General features: G+C 34.4%; 1 protein-coding gene across 8 annotated transcripts in view; it reads right to left on the bottom strand.

Annotated features, from left to right (window-relative positions):
* FANCL (FA complementation group L) overlaps positions 1-16,435 on the bottom strand; it is a 78,269-nt gene that overhangs the window by 61,251 nt on the left and 583 nt on the right. For 5 of the 8 annotated variants that reach the window (XM_089923155.1, XM_089923159.1, XM_089923156.1 and 2 more), the window contains exons 2-4: positions 7,598-7,656; positions 5,535-5,595; positions 3,018-3,074 (exon numbers count right to left, since the gene is read on the bottom strand). In XM_089923155.1, coding sequence (XP_089779281.1) covers positions 3,018-3,074; positions 5,535-5,595; positions 7,598-7,656 — 177 coding nt within the window. Of the gene's footprint in view, positions 1-3,017; positions 3,131-5,534; positions 5,596-7,597; positions 7,657-15,982; positions 16,206-16,435 lie in introns of those variants that run through there. The other 3 variants (XM_089923160.1, XM_089923158.1, XM_089923162.1) reach the window with 3 other exon arrangements.

Here is a 16,435-nt window from a genome sequence, read left to right as displayed (position 1 = left end):
CCTGAAATAAGATCAACACCTACTGATTTCATTTGGGCAACATTCTCAATACTTTCACCAGTGATTATATTAAATGAACCCTATTACTAACAATACAACCCAATAAACTACAAATTCTTACATTTTTAGGTACAGTGCCATAAATGTGCAATAGTATCACCAACTCTGTCCACAATTTCTTCAGAAAGCTAAAGTATAGGATCTCATTTTACTCAGAAATGCAATAACAAATGTACTAAATAGAATATTGTGAATTGGAGATCAATCTCCAATTATTTTAAACTAATGAGTATTTCTTCAAAATTAAATGACCGATAGAGCTTAAAGTTAGCTTCAGTAGTAATGAGCCACAGTATATACAGTTTTTACTCTGGTTCCCTTACTCCAGGGATCCCCAACCCCCAGGCCGCTGACTGGTCTGAGGCCTGTTAGGAACAGGGCCACACAGCAGGAGGTGATGCACAGCAGGAGGCGAGTGGCGGGGGAAGTGAGCAAGGCTTCATCTGCGGCTCCCCATGGCTCGCATTACCGCCTGAACCATCCCCCCAACTCCCCCACCCCCCAGCTTCATGGAAAAATTGCCCTCCACAAGACCACTCCCTGGTGCCAAAAAGGTTGGGGATCACTACCTTCGTCCTATTTGTACAGGTTATCAAAATTATGATAAAAAGACAAAAGGAGGAACTTTTCAAACTTGTTCAATGTCAAGGAGGTGTAAACCAAAATAACGCTTCACTTCTTCACCTTACATTTTTTAAGGTTATCCTGTTGTGGCCTTTGATGAAATTGATAATGAATGTTGATAATCCTTATTAATTAGGGTTTACAAATTAGTTAGTCAAAATTTAAACTTTAGAATCTGATTTTTTTTTATACTCTTTATTTTGATCCCAAACTTTTCACCAAAGCTCCACCTCAGCGGGTTGTTATGAGGATTAAAAAAAGGACTCAAGACGAATCTAGCAAGTAAATAAGCTCTGAATATGTGGCGGCTGCTCCTAACAATAAGAAGGCCTCAAAAAAGAACCACAAAGAAATATCAAACTGCTTTCAGTTGTCAGTAGCTATATATTGGTATTGTAATTTTGTAAAACAAATATAAAGAAATATTTTATAGATATGGGAAAAGCATAAGTAAAACATACAAGTAAAAACATAATAAAATGACTATGTTAATATTTGAAATGAAAATTTTCAGATTAAAAAGAGATATAAGCATAAAGTCAAAGAAGTAAAATCCCTATGCCAAATTTGAAATGAAAATTTTGAAATGAACTCATGATTCTTTTCTTTCTAAAAAGCATTTTTTTCAGGCTTTGTCCACTGAAAAGGCCTAGAATTAATACCAATGAACACTCCAGTTTTGAGACTGTGGCATTCAAATACCATTTCCTACAAAAAAAACCATAGCTCTTCGGAAAAATAGGATGACAATGAAACTGGGGCAAATGGTGTCATAAAGCAAAGCTTGGGTTGTGTTAAAAGAACTCAGGAGCCAACATGAAGGGGCTTACACTGACCAAAAATGGTACAGTTTAAGCACTGAATAATGACTGCAATGGACTAAAGTTAATAAAATATTTAAAAACTCACAGGTTCATAATAATATTTTTAAAAAAGCATTAGTTTCGAGTTGCTAGGCACCAACTGATTATTCTAAAAATTGACTTTTTAAAAAAAGGAAAAAGAAACAAGCATTTATCCTATCTCTCCAGTATAAGCTATGCCACAAATTAACCAAATAACTGATGAAGGGAAATTCTTCTCTGTAAAAGATTTTCAGCTAATAAATATAGATGATGGATTTTTAAAAATCACCATTTGCAATCCCTAATGAAAAAGTGGATGTAGTCAATGGCTGTCATTGGAAGCTAAAATCAGTAGGTGATAGGCTGATGGGAAACTTTATGTTAGATGGATCTAAACCTATTGATCAATCTTAACTCCTCTAAACGAGGAACTATCAGACACCATGTACCTCCTGATGCAGGGTGAGAAGTACAGAGCGCAAAGTATTCTTACCAGAGCAAATGAACCCAATTCTGTGGAGACCCTTAGATCTAACTGCCAGATTACAAAAAAGGTAGAAGAATATGTTAAAAGACGCCATGAATATCTAATAAACCAAATCCAGAATGCAGGAAATTTTATAGGACACATAATCTGGCTTTTCAATGAGTAGATGGCACGAGAAGAAGAAAAAGAAAATGGTGAGGGAAGAGGAGACGCTGCTATAGGAAGTAATTAAGAAACTTAAGAGACATATCAACTAAATATAATGTGTGGACTGTGTTTGCCTACTGATACAAACAGAGCAGCTATAAAGAATTAGCACTAACTTTATTGGCATTATAACAGCATATTTTAAAACAGACAAAAAAACTCTTAAGTGTTAGACGTATAATCTGACATATTATGGAGAAATGGATACAACATCCAGGGTTTCTTTTAAAGTGCTCCAGTCCCTTTCTCCTAAAAGAGCAGGGGAAAAAATATGATTGGCAAAACTTTGAAGTTAGGTCATGGGCCCGTGGGTATTTCCTGTAGTCTTCCCTCTTCTGTTAATCAAGTATTTTATGTATAGTTAACTGAATAATCAATTATCATATGTAACTGTATATATGGAATGAAGCCTAACAAATTTTTCAGAAATCTGTAGTTGTATACAAAATTATTTATACATTGCATTATATCTTTATGTGTGACTTTTTAATCTCTCTGTAGATGTGACATTCTCTAACAGACCAGAAGTACATTTTATTTCTTCACCACCTGTGCAAGACTAGTGTCAAGTGTGCCCAGTTTAGGATACAATCAAATTGGTTCTTACACATAGTTCTACTCCTACTCCTTTACTTTCAGAAAAGTACCATCTGTATTTATGCACAGAGTAAAATAAGACATTAATGATTGGGAGTTGAGAAGTTTTAAGTTCTAATCATTTGGTTTTTAAAGGAATTACAAAAACATTCAAGATTTACAGCATATGGTGACAGTGTTAGGAAACAAATTCTTACCAAAACCATCTTCAACTCCACTAAAAAGCTCATTAGATCAGGAGAGTGCTGCATTCTCTAGATCAAAACAACATTTCCAATTAATTTCATGTGTACAATGAATATTCCACGTGCTGAAATGGAAATAAAATCCAAGTCCATGTGAATATGGAAAAAAAAAGTATTAGCTATATCTACATCTTAAAAGTATAAGAATTAAAGTATTGGCCATCAACCCTATTATTCCTACCAATTTCATTCTGAAAGAGTAATTAAAGCCCTCAAATCTATTTTGGTGAGATATACTGAATTATGTAAGAATGTCACTTAAAATCTCACACATTCCTCTATTTCTTCAGCACTGACTACTGTCAAGTTTAGCAATCTAGCAAACCACAGCACTACTTACCAAAAAAAAAAAGTATGAATGGAGTGTTAAGAGGAGCATAAAATATAAAAATCAGGAAATCTATACAATTAAAAGAATCTAGTCAGAGCAATAAATTAACAACTAATCAATAAAACTGCCTATTTTAATTTTTTTCCTTTACCTTAATAAAGACTACCTATAATTGTTAATTTTGTCCTTTCACAACTAACCCGTATTAATTCAAAAAGAGTCAATCTTTCAATAAGGTAGAACAGTTACAATAAAATGGCAAAAAGGAAATAACTTCTGAAGTATAATGAATTAAAGTGTCATGGCTCCATTTCCTAGAAATCTTTGATTTTTAAAAGAAAATTATTATAGAATTAAAGAAAGCAAAAAAAATTCTCATTTAAAATTGCTTTCTTAGACAAATCTCTACATCATTTCTCTGCTTGAAATCAAAATGTTATTTTTGTTACTTTTTCTGATGCACTGCACCACCACCACACAGTTCTGAAGTGGATATGTAAATTTCTGTCTTTACATGAGAAAAATAATAATCGAAGATATTTCAACAATACATGAGACATATGATTCACATCTTAACACAGCTTTGTGTGGGCACATGTTTGTAGAACAAGTCTTTGACTTTCCCTTCTTCTATACAATATTTCCCCTGTAGGTTACTAGAGAGGAATAATAAATTATACCAAAGTGTGCAAACTACAGCTCAGAGGCTAAATCCAGCCCAATAGCTGTTTTTGTAAACAGAGTCGTAATGAAATGCAACCACACCTATTCATTCACCTCTTGTCGAGGCTGCTTTTGGTGCTACAAGGGCACAGTAGAGTAGTTATGCTGGAGGTCTTAAGGGTCCACAAAACCTGAAAAATTTACTATCCAGTTCTTCACAGAAAAAAATTGCTGACCCCCCCAACCCATATTTACTAAAGTTAAAAATGATACAAGGAAAGAATAGTAACGTTCAACTGGACTTTGGAATAAAACAAAGACTGAAACTAATACTGGGTTCTACATGACCAACTGGAGGGCAGGTAGGAGATCAGTAATTGGAACTTTTTCTAGGAATTCTCTTGGCAAATTGGTGGAGAAAAACTGTTATAGAATTTATTATTATTATTAGTCTTCATTAACAGTTTTTCTTCAAGCTATTTAGATATTTCATTAGATTCATTTCTTAAACTTTAGTATACAATATAGTCTCAGCGGATGGGGAAGGGGTGGTGAAGAGAAAACAGAGGGAAATAATTTAAACATCCCCTTAAAAATCTGCTGTAATTATACTGCCAGCAGCGACAGCCTACATTCTACAAATCAAATAGTTTATTTCCTATATTTCTTTGTGGTTCAGTACTGCTTTGAGAGTAACTGTCATTGTCAGTTTCATAGATAATAACCTGCTTTAAGAGAGAAAGTATAGGAAATCAGGAAAAACACACAACTGAATAAAGCATTAAAAGAAAGGCACTTCTACTTCCATTTATTTTCCTACAAGAGGCATTTCATTATTTTCAGTTCCTTCAGTAATTGATTAGAGAAAAACAAAAATCTTTGAAGGAATTTTCAGGTAGAGGAACCTAAACATTAAGAATAACTGAACTGGGATGGAGAGGTGGATGGTGGGTGAAGGATGTCAAAAGTACAAACTTACAGTTATAAAATTTTTTAAAAATAAAGAATAACTAAATAAATCCTGCCTATATCTCACCTATGCCGCCTTTACATCTACTCTCATTACATATGCATGCATGATCCTAAGTGATTTCCACTTCACCTTTTCTGTTGCTAATCTTGAACTACAATCGCATTTTGCCACAGATATCCTTCAACTCCCAAATGGGTCCTGGGATTTTTTGGTACCACCACTATTCAGGTGGATAGGGTGTATGCATTTGAAGACCCTAAAGTCTCAAGGATGGAAATAAAGTTTCAACACAAATGCTAGCCGGAGATGTGCTGAGGATTCTGAGACAGGAAACATTTTATATAAAATATGGATCCTTAAAATATTTGCTAGATAGAGGTGAAACCTACAGAATTCAGCAACTACTAAACCAGTTGTAACACTCTGCAAAATAGGTCTTTAAAATAGAGTATATTTAGTAACTTCTTACCCTCGCTTAAAACAAACCTTTTAGAGGACTTACCTGTTGCACTACATGATGATATCCATTAAGTATTGCTTTCAGCTGCCAACTACATAGTAATCTAAAATTTTAATGGAACATGGTTTATTCATTGTTCAGAATTAAAAGGAAAAACTTATTTGTATGCTAACTCAAACATGTACATACATAGAAAAGAATGACATAAAGATAATGCTGACAAGTTAATAAAATTTTTATCACGGGTACTGTTGAAAATCATGTCTTCCAACTGTCGGTACTAATTTTATTCAAAATATAAATAACTGCAATCAGCAAACAACATGCAAACAAAACAGTACTTTTTAAAAAAAATTTTAACATATCCAAAGCAAAGTTTTCTTGAATTGGATTCTTCTCCAAGAGAGGTTAAATAAAAACAACAGTTTTGATCATAATAAACAGAACTTGTATTTGCGAAAGCATATGTAGCAATCTATTCTTCTTTCAATTCCAGATTAAGGACATACTTTTAATTGTGTAAGTAGTGATAAGTTAATGTTCATCTATCTACTGGCTCACCTCAGTTGCACTCTCAATGTTACTAGGTAAGTAACTCTTCTAGGAATTGCTTTTACTTACCTAGAAGTAGAAAGCCCCTCAGAGTTTTCCCAACCATGATCTTTTCAAACCATCATGACCCTCCATTCTTGGTCTGCTAACCCTCATTTCCACTGCTATCTCCTATCATAGAGGCAGAGTAGTTCATTCAACAGCCCACGGGAAACCCCTTCATCAAATGTGCTTTCCACCCCTTCCCACCAATTCATTTGCATCAATTCACTAATTATCCCTTTACTGTGGTATCCTTATTTTCTGCTAGTTTTTTTTTCCTCCGTAATATTAACTTGTTCAAGCAAATCTTATTTTTTTAAAAAACCACATAATTATAACTCCTCCTTGACTACACACCCTTCTCTGGCCACTCCTGTTCTTCAAAGTAGTTTATACTGTTTACATTTCCTTTCTGCCCACTTACCCACTCCCAAAACCCCAATAAAAGCTGGCTTCAACCACTACATGAAACCTATGCAATCTAACCTGATCCCTTTGCAACAGTCAGCACTGTTAACCATTCCCCTTCTAAGCCTCTCTTTCTTTGGCTTCAGAGACAACTGTTGAAGTTTTCCTGTTACTACTCTGGTCAATCCTTTGTCTTCTTCCAAGGTCCTCTTTATTTACCAGTCCTTTAAACACTGCTATACCCTCAAGATTCTGTCACTGGCTTTCTCTTCTCACTCTATCCATGCAGGCACTAGAAAGTCTATCCATACTCATGGCCCCAAATCCTACGCCTACTGTGACTTCTACATACGTCTCCATTCCAAGTTTCATGCTCAAGTTCCACACCAAACCACTACTACCTACTAAAAATCTCCTCTTGATATTTAACATCTGATATGTCTTAAAACAACTCCTCTTCTACTTCTCCCATCTGTGATCTCTTCTCTAGCTTAGTGATCCGAGTTAGGAACTTGAAAAGAATCCTCCACTCCTCTTTCTGTCTTACCTGCCAGTTCTAACCAGTCACAAAATCCTGTCAGTTCTACTGTAACTGTCTCTGGATTCTTCCTCCCTTCCTACCCTCAGATATTCTGGAGCAGAAAAGAGATTTTAGGTGCTACCTAAATCCTAAATTTCTAATCTTGTCTCTTGACATTCCTTGAAGGGCTGTCCATACCAACAGCCCATGTTGACACCTAATTTCTATCAGGACCGAACTGGGGGTCTTCCCACGACTGAACATACACATAATTAACATCAATCAAAAGCTGGAAACAAAGTTTTCTAATTCTTTTGTATTCTCCAAATATTCTCACTTGCTGTTCACTGCTTTAACTAAAAAATAAATAAATTAGAGAATGTGTTACCATTGAAAAACACTTCAACACCAGGGAAAATCATTTACAAAGCACACTGATTTGGAAAAATCAGAAATGCTTCTGGTTAACTGATTAATAAGCATTTTAGGCAGAACTCTGATGACTAGAATCAGCTTATACCAGATTAACGACTGCTCATCCCACCAAGATGCATGTACAGTATATAACAAAACACCACATCACCTTGCATTCCTCAGTTGTAAATCTTTGGGCAGCAATATTTTAAGATGGAAATCTCTTCCCTGTGGGAAACATTAAGAAGGTTCATTCAAAAAAGAAGATTCATTTCATCTTTCACTTAAAGAGAAGTCAAACAGAATCACATAAAAAAGGCAATATTTTCCTTTATTTTCTAAAAGGTATCAACTTTATCCAAATACTTGCTAAAATATAAGCAACAGAATAGTGCATTTGAGGGAAAATAACTCAAAAATGTCTGTCAGAAACTTTGTGATTGCTGGGTAATCAAAACACTAAGATAGGATTTTGTTTTTAAAGAAAAATTTACTCACATAAATAAGAAATACTAAGAAATTGTTAATGTAGACATAAAGAAGAAATTTAAACGTTATTTCTTAGGAAATAAAGAAAAAGGAAATTCCTTCAAATTGCTTTGAATACGGAAGAGAAAATCATAATGTAAAGTAATATATAATAATTATAGGCTTCATATTTGTAATTTTCCAGAGTTCAATAAAGAGAAAATATATTTAAATAATCTAAATATATAGACAGAAATATTTTCATAAATCAGAGTATGTTTAATTCTCCCACACTCGCAGAACTTTAATAAAGCCCCTAAAATATTAAGTTATTTTAATTTAAATATTCATTAACTATACATTTGAAAAGACCAAATTTTACTCAAGAATCTTTCCAAGGAAAGAAGGACAGTTCTCTGAGAAATATATTCAGTTTTACTTTCTTGAGAAAGTGAATGGGTAAGCAGCTTAAACTTTGTACCTTAAATAGGATAAGACACATGAAGTCTGAGCAAAGGTAAGCAGAAAAAGACAAACAGAAATATAATCTTTTACTCCAACAGTATAAAATGAAAAAGAGTAATAAAATTCTTGAAAAACAATTACCACGAGAATTTTAGCAGTCTCCCTCAAAGCAGTTTCAAAAATAGAGGAACACAATTAAATGTACCCCATAACCTTTACTTTCATGGTAATGTTGCAGTTCTGACTTTCATTACATTCAAATGTCCTTTAAAAAAATGAAACAAAATGTACTACTGACCTTTTCAAAAGGTCAAGTAACAATAATTCACTATTTCATTAAAGCGCTAAAAGGTATTATGTAGTAACTTTAACCTAACTTTACAGACATCCCACACATAGGTGTAAGAACAATCTGGAATTCAAAATTTACATGAAAAATAGTAAAACTACTCTACTGATCTGTTATGTGAAAGAATAAAATTCCAAAGTCCCTTATTTGCAAAATCCAACCATTTTAAAAGGGCAAATGCCATGTCACATGCCATAATACTTTTCTGATTCAAGAAAATGTCCAAAATTATCTTTTTTTAGTCAAACCATAGAAAAAATGTTAATTGCTCTCATGAAGCAGATTTTCCAGACTTACAGGGAACAAAAGTACTGACAGTTGCCTAAATCTGAATCTCTCCACATATCATTCCAAAAAACTATATACATCAAAATTAAGAACAAACAGAACCACAAAAATCCCATGTCTTCGGCAGAATCAGAAGAAAGAGAATACCATAAACTTCAAAATTACCTCTAAGAAGAAAAATTTAAACCACTTTCCAGTGTCTTCCACCCTGGGGCTCCAGTGGTTTCCACCCTGGGGCCCCCACATCAAGTCCTTTTAGAGAGCTAGGGGATTCAGAAAAAAAAAAAAAAATGCATGGAAGACAGAAGAGGGGACTGGACTATGTGCAAATAATAATAAACACTTCTGGTAAATCAGAGCACTAATTACAGGGAGGGGACTTATTATCAACGCAAAAGTCAAGGATCTCATCTTGGATAAGAAATGTAGAAGAAGATGGTAAAAGAGATATCCTTTGGAAACTGGGTGTTAGGAGGAAAAAGTACCAACTATGGTAGACTTAGGATCTTCTGTAACAAAATAAAAACACTCAACTCCTCCTTCAACACTACCAAAAAAACTCATCCATAAAGTAAACTGCACTTTGCAGACAAACGAGGGTATTCTTGAATGAGGAATTTAATAAACTATTGCAATCGTTCACAGACACAAAGATAATGTCTCCATCAATACTAAGCTACTGGGACTTCCCTGGTGGCACAGTGGTTAAGAATCCACCTGCCACTGCAGGGGACACGGGTTCGATCCTAGTCTGGGAAGATGCCACATGCCGCGGAGCAACTAAGCCCGTGCGCCACAACTACTGAGCCTGCGTTCTAGAGCCCGCGAGCCACAATTACTGAGCCCATGTGCCACAACTCCTGAAACAAAGATAAAAAGGAGTAGAGATTTCTCATACATAATAATGTAAGACAGCGAAGCAACATTGCTAAAGCACTAAAATAAAAACAGTCAACCTAGAACTTTATACCCAGTGAAAGTATCTTTCAAAAGGCCAAATCAACAATTTTTTGAGACAGAAAACAACTGAAAGAATTCATCACTAGCAGACATGCACTACAAGAAATGTTAAAGGAAGAACTTCAGGAAGAAAGTAAATGAAACAAGGTGAAAAATCTGGATATACAAGAGTATCAGAAACAGTAAATATACAGGTAAATATAAAAGACCTTTTTTCTTAGTTTTAAAAATCTCTTTAAAGGATAACTGACTGTGCCAAAGCTCGAACAACTTGAGCAACAAATAAAGTAGCATTGGAATATAACTCAAAATGTAAAATATCCATACGTCCATACTGATATGATTGAATTAATGGAGAAATGAATCTCCCATACAGAACTCCAGATAAATTAAGTTGACCCTTGAGCAACATGGGTTTGAACTGTGCAGTTCCACTTATACATGGATTTATTTTTTTTTTACAATAAATACATACTGTAGTACTATACAATCTGCAGTTGGCTGAATCCACAGATGCAGAACCATGGATACAGAGAGCGGACTGTAAAGTGATATGTCGATTTTCGAGCACATGAGGGTTGGCACCCCAACCCTTGCATTGTTCAAGGGTCAACTGTACATAGATACTCCACCTGAAAGAGGGGGAGCATAATTCCCCACTCCTTAGTGAGGGCTGCGCATAGTGACTTCCTTCCAAAGAGTACAGTATGGAAAGGGGGGAAAAAAGAGTAACTTCCCAGTAGAGAAACCTGACAAACCCAACTTCAGCCAAGTGATCAAGGTTAATATCAACAGTCATAAATCATATTGACAATGTGTACCCTTAATATGATGTGATGAAATGGAACTTAAACTCTGTGATGTTCCTCTCAAAAACACATAACCCCAGCCTATTCATGAGAAATACATCAGACAAATTCTAGTAGAGTAGTATCCTACAATATACTTGACTAGTATTCCTCAATGAAGCAGGTCATTTCATAATCATAAAGAAGTCAGAGTCAGCAAAAACAAGGAAACCATGACAGCTAAGAGAAGCCTAAAGAGACATAATAACATGGTATCTTGGATGGGAACCCAAAACAGAAAAAAAGTTATTAGGTAAAAGCAAGGAAATATGAATAAAGTACAGACCTGGGTTAATAATAATGTACCAATATTGGTTCATTCAGTGTAACAATGTACCATACTAATATGTTAATAATAGGACAAACTGCGTTTGTGTGGGGAAGGAGATGGTACATGGGAACTCTCCTTACCATCTGTTCAATTCTTCTGTAACTCTACACTGTTCTTAAAAAATAAAAGTCTATTAATTAAAAAAAAAAAGCTAATCAGCTGCTTAAAAGAGAATTAATACTGTATTGGGAAGGTTATAAGATAAACAGAAATAAAATATATGGCAACAACAGCACAAAACCAGGAGATTAGAAATACAAGTAAACTACTGTAAGATTCTTACACCATAAGGGAAGAGGTATACTTGAAAGTAGATTATGGTAAATTAAAGATGCATATTGTAAACCCTAGAGCAAACACCAGAAAAGAGAGACAAAATATAGCAACTACTTAAGAAAAAAAAAAAGCAGGTAATAAGCTGACAGAGGAGATAAAACAAAATTATAAAACTCAATTAATGTAAAATGCAGAAAACAGGGAAAATATAAAAAATAAATAAAAGAACACATAGAACACATACAAAACAAACAGCTAGATACTAGATTTAAGCCCAACCATATCAACAGTCACATTAAATGTAAAGGGTTAATTAAACAACCCCCAAGTAAAAAGCAATGACTTATCAGATTGGATAAAAAAGCAAGGCCCAGAAGAAATCCACTTTAAATATGAAGACACAAGTAAGCATAAAATAAAGAATGGAATAAGATAAACCATGCCACACTAATCAAAAAAAAAAAAGCTGGAGTCACTACATTAGTATCAAAAAATATAAATGCCAAGATTCCAAAGATTATTACCAAGGATAAAAAGGATCATTTCAGAATCATAAAGGAGTCAGTTCAGCAAGAGTGCTTACAATCCTAAAAGTTTATGTACCTAAAGAACTTCAAAATATATGAAGGAAGAACTGACAGAAATGAAAGTAGAAATTGAAAAAAAAAAATTATAAAGTAGCCCCCCCTTATCCACAGTCTCACTTTCTACAGTTTCAGTCATTTGTGGTCAACTGAAAATATTAGATGAAAAATTCCAGAAACAAACAATTTTTAAGTCATAAATTGGGCATCATTCTGAGTAGTATGATGGAATCGCACGCTGCTACACTCCATCCCACCCAGGATGTGAATCACTCTGTCCAGGGTATCGGCCTGTTAGTCACTTAATAGCTGTCTCGGTTATAAGATCCACTGTCCTACTATCTGAGTGCTTGTATTCAAGTAACCCTTCTTTTAGTTAATAATGACCCCAAAACGCAAGAGTAGTGACACCGGCAATTTAGATATTCTTTTACTGTGCCTAATTTATAAACTAACTTTATCATAGGTATGAATATATAGGAAAAAACATAGTACATATAGGATTTGGTACTATCCACAGTTTCAGGCATCTACTGGGGCCTTGGAATAATATATCCCCTGCAGATAAAGGGGGACTAATGTACGTGGAAATTTCAACACCCGCTTTCATTAACTGAACAAATAGACAGAAAATCAGTAAGTATATAGAAAACTTGAATTGTGTTATGAACCAATTTGACCTGACATTTATAGAACACTCTACCCAAGAGCAGCATAATATACATTCTTTTCAAGTATGCACAGAACATTTACCAAAATAGACCATACTCTAGGCCATAAAATAAGTTCCAATAAATTTAAAAGAATTCAAATCATACGAATTATACTGGGACTAAATTATAAAACAATATCAAAAAGATATCTGGAAAATCCTCAAATATTAAGAGATATATTGTTCTTCTAAGTAACCTATAGGTCAAAGAAAATATTAATAAGTATTTTGAACTGAAAAAAAAAAAAGAAAATATACCAAAATTTGTGTGATACAGCTAAAGCAATGTTTGAAAGAAAACATATAGCACTGAACATCTACATTATAAAAGAAAAAGGTCTCATTATCAATGACCTAATCTCCCACTCAAACAAATTAGGAAATTTAAGATCAGGAATCAATGAAACAGAAACAGAAAAAATAATAGAGAAAAATCAATGAAATCAAAGTAAGTTCTCTGAAGAGATCAATAAACTTATAGGTCTCTATCCAGATGCATCAGGGAAAAAAAAGACACAAAATACCAATATCAGGAATGGGCATAGGAGATATCTATAAAATATATTCATAATTTCTTTGATACTTCTACCTTTAAGTGTTGGTACCTCATCTCCTTTTGAATATGGACTGGATTTGAGACTTGCCTCTAATAAACGGCATAAAACAGAAGTAAATGTGTAACTTTAGAGGCTGGGGGAGAAAAAGCACTGTGCAGCTTTCTGCTTGATCTCTGTTTTATCACTTACTCAGGGAAAGCTAGCTGCCAAGCTGTAATGACAGTCAAACAACACTATGGAGGTCCATGTGGTGAGGAACTGAGGACTCTAGCAGAAGTAAAAACCTGAGGCCTGAAGTCAATAGCTATGTGAATGAGCAATCTTGGCAGCAAATTTTCCAGCTCTAGTCAAGTCTTTAGATAAGAGACATCCTGGCCAACAGCTTCACTGCAAGTTCAGGAGAAACACTTATCCAGGATCATCCAGCTAAGTCACATCCAAATTCCTGATCCATAAAAAAGGTGAGATAATGAATGTTTGTTGTTTTAAGCCACTAAGGTGTGGAATACAGCAAAAGGTAACCAATATAGGGAGCATCATTACAGATCCTAGGGCCATTAAAAGGATAATAAGAGAATAATTAAAAACAACTTTTAAACCAATAAATTCAAAAACTCAGATGAAATGAAAAGTCCTTGAAGGAAACTGACTACCAAAGCTCACTCAAGAGAAAAGAAAGAACCCAATAATAGAGAAAACACTTATTCACACAGATCACTAACAAATAAATAAAATTTAAAATTAAAGGATCAATTAAGTTACAAAGAGTTGAAGTTTTATAAACATCACTGTCTAATCATGATGCAATAAAACTAGAAATGACAAAATTAAAATGAAACAAGACCTTCCATGAGCAAAAATTTTAATCTTCTATTAAATAACTCCCAGGTGCAGGGGAGCTACAAATTAAAATTAAGTTCTAAAAAATGATGATAAAACACTACATGTCAGTATTTACAAGACACTTTTAAAACAGTGCTGATAGGAAAATGCAAATCGTTAAAAACATATCAATAAAAATGTGCTCTCACTGGCCAAATCTGGGACAATTTAAACATCAAATAGGGAAGTTAGGATTATAATCCATTAGATAAATTATTTTTTAAATCCATGAGCCTGATATAAATGGTAAAGGGAAAGCCACTCTTTATCACAAAATGCCAATTAACAAATATAGAAGAAATGACAGAGTTAGAAAATCATCATTGGCAAACCTCAATTAACTGATTCAAACAAGAGTCAATGGCTGCTACAACAGGGTGGGGGAGGAGGGGGTTTGATGCCTCACAGTAGCTTCCTATAAGTACTTAATAATTACAATAGGAAAATCTGGCAGATGCTCCCTTAAACAGGTGATCAGAGATAACATCATCAATAATGACACCTGCTGACATCTCGCTCCCTAAAAAGGATACAATATTCTTTCTGTGGCGTATCTGTCAAAATTGCATAAGCTGAATTTAATGATGAAGAAACATCAGACAAATCTAAATTGAGGGACATTCTACCTAATGACCAACATGTACTCAAAAAATGTCAAGTTCATGAAAAACGAAGAAAGACTAAGGAACTATTCCAGATTAAAGAGACACGACAACTAAATGTAATGTGAGATTTTACATCAGATGGTTAGGGGCTGGGAAGAGGTATAAAAAATGTATAATTGCAACATTAACAAAATGTGAATTTGGACTCCAGATTAGGTAATGGTATTATATGATGATTAAATTTCCTGATTTTGACAATTGTGGTTATGTATGGGTATGTCCTTGTTCTCATGAAATATACACTTAAGTATTCAGGAATAAAGGAACACTATGTCTGCAACTTAATCTGAAACCGTTCAAGGAAATAATGTGTGTACACATCCACCCACATACACAGACTCAGAATAATAAATCAAAAGGGGCAAATGTAAAATGGTGAACCCCCTTAAAGAGTATACTCAAATTCTTCCTACATCCTTGCTATTTTTCTATAAATTTGAAATTATATACAAGACACATTTTTAGACAAAACCAGCTCCACCAAAACAAAACAATGTTAAATAAAATCTTTAGGTTAGGATTTCAACAAGCTGCTTAAAGCAAGTACAAATGAGAATTGTAGCTATAGCCAGGATAAAATAATTTCATCTAATCTGAATTTTGATGGCTACACATATTTTCTAAGAGGCTTTACCAGATACAGACATAAAATACAAAATACTTTCCTTAAAATGCCTAAAATTAGGTACAACATGGTTCTGATAAAAATGGAACTTAGTATCATCTCTTCAATTTTTCTAAATGCTGTGAAAGTTTCCAACGAGGTAATTCAAGATCAATACTTCCAATTGGGGAAGGAAAACGTGAATTAACTTTATTCCAGAAGTAACAATGACGTTTAACCTCTACTTTCTGCGAGAGTCACAATGAATCCGAAAACAAATGAAGAAGTCCAAGTCTATGGTCTTTAACCTTTCCTTAATCAGTGTATTAGGATTAGTTCTACACTTAATATTCCTAGGGGTAGGTAAAATTTTCATCTAACATGTGAATTTAATAATTCACTCAATATTTTTGAGAGATTACTATGTGTCTTGAGGAAACTTCAAAACACATGTTAATTCCTAGAATATGGCCCCTATTCTCAAAAAGTAAGTGCGCTGTTCAGGGAGAGGACACAATGTTGAATGTAATGGCCAGGAAGCAAAGTCTATACTCAAAATTCTCACCTAAGGTAGCTTGATGCAGTGTAGAGAAGGAAAACCCAGGAGTGGAATCAGATAGCCTGAGTTTAAGGGAGTCCGTTGCGATCATGGACAAGTAACAATCTCTCCACTTTCCCATGCCTTGATTTACTCAACTATAAAACGAGAATAAAGACTTTTTTAAAAAATTTCCTGCCTCTGAGGCCTGAGGATTAAGTGAGATATTGTACTTGGAAAGCGCTTTGTAAACTTCAAAGCTCTACACGTGTTTACTATGGGTAATGAACTCCACAGGAGAGGCCACTTGGAATCAGCAAAGGTAATTAATTCGGTTGTCAAGATTTCCTACAAAACATCGCCAAGTGATGAGACCCGGTAACCAGGACTTGGCAGAGAGCCAAAATCAGGTTTTCCTCCAAAACGTTCTTTCTGCAGGAAACACGAATATAATGAGGGAGCGCAGACTCCCCTCTGAAT

The sequence above is a fragment of the Delphinapterus leucas genome, chromosome 13, assembly GCF_059928025.1.
Source record: "Delphinapterus leucas isolate spDelLeu-1000000601 "Yukka" chromosome 13, BTC_Dleu_Yukka2, whole genome shotgun sequence".
NCBI classification, from domain to species: Eukaryota; Metazoa; Chordata; class Mammalia; order Artiodactyla; family Monodontidae; genus Delphinapterus; species Delphinapterus leucas.
This window is presented reverse-complemented; position numbering and strand designations above follow the sequence as displayed.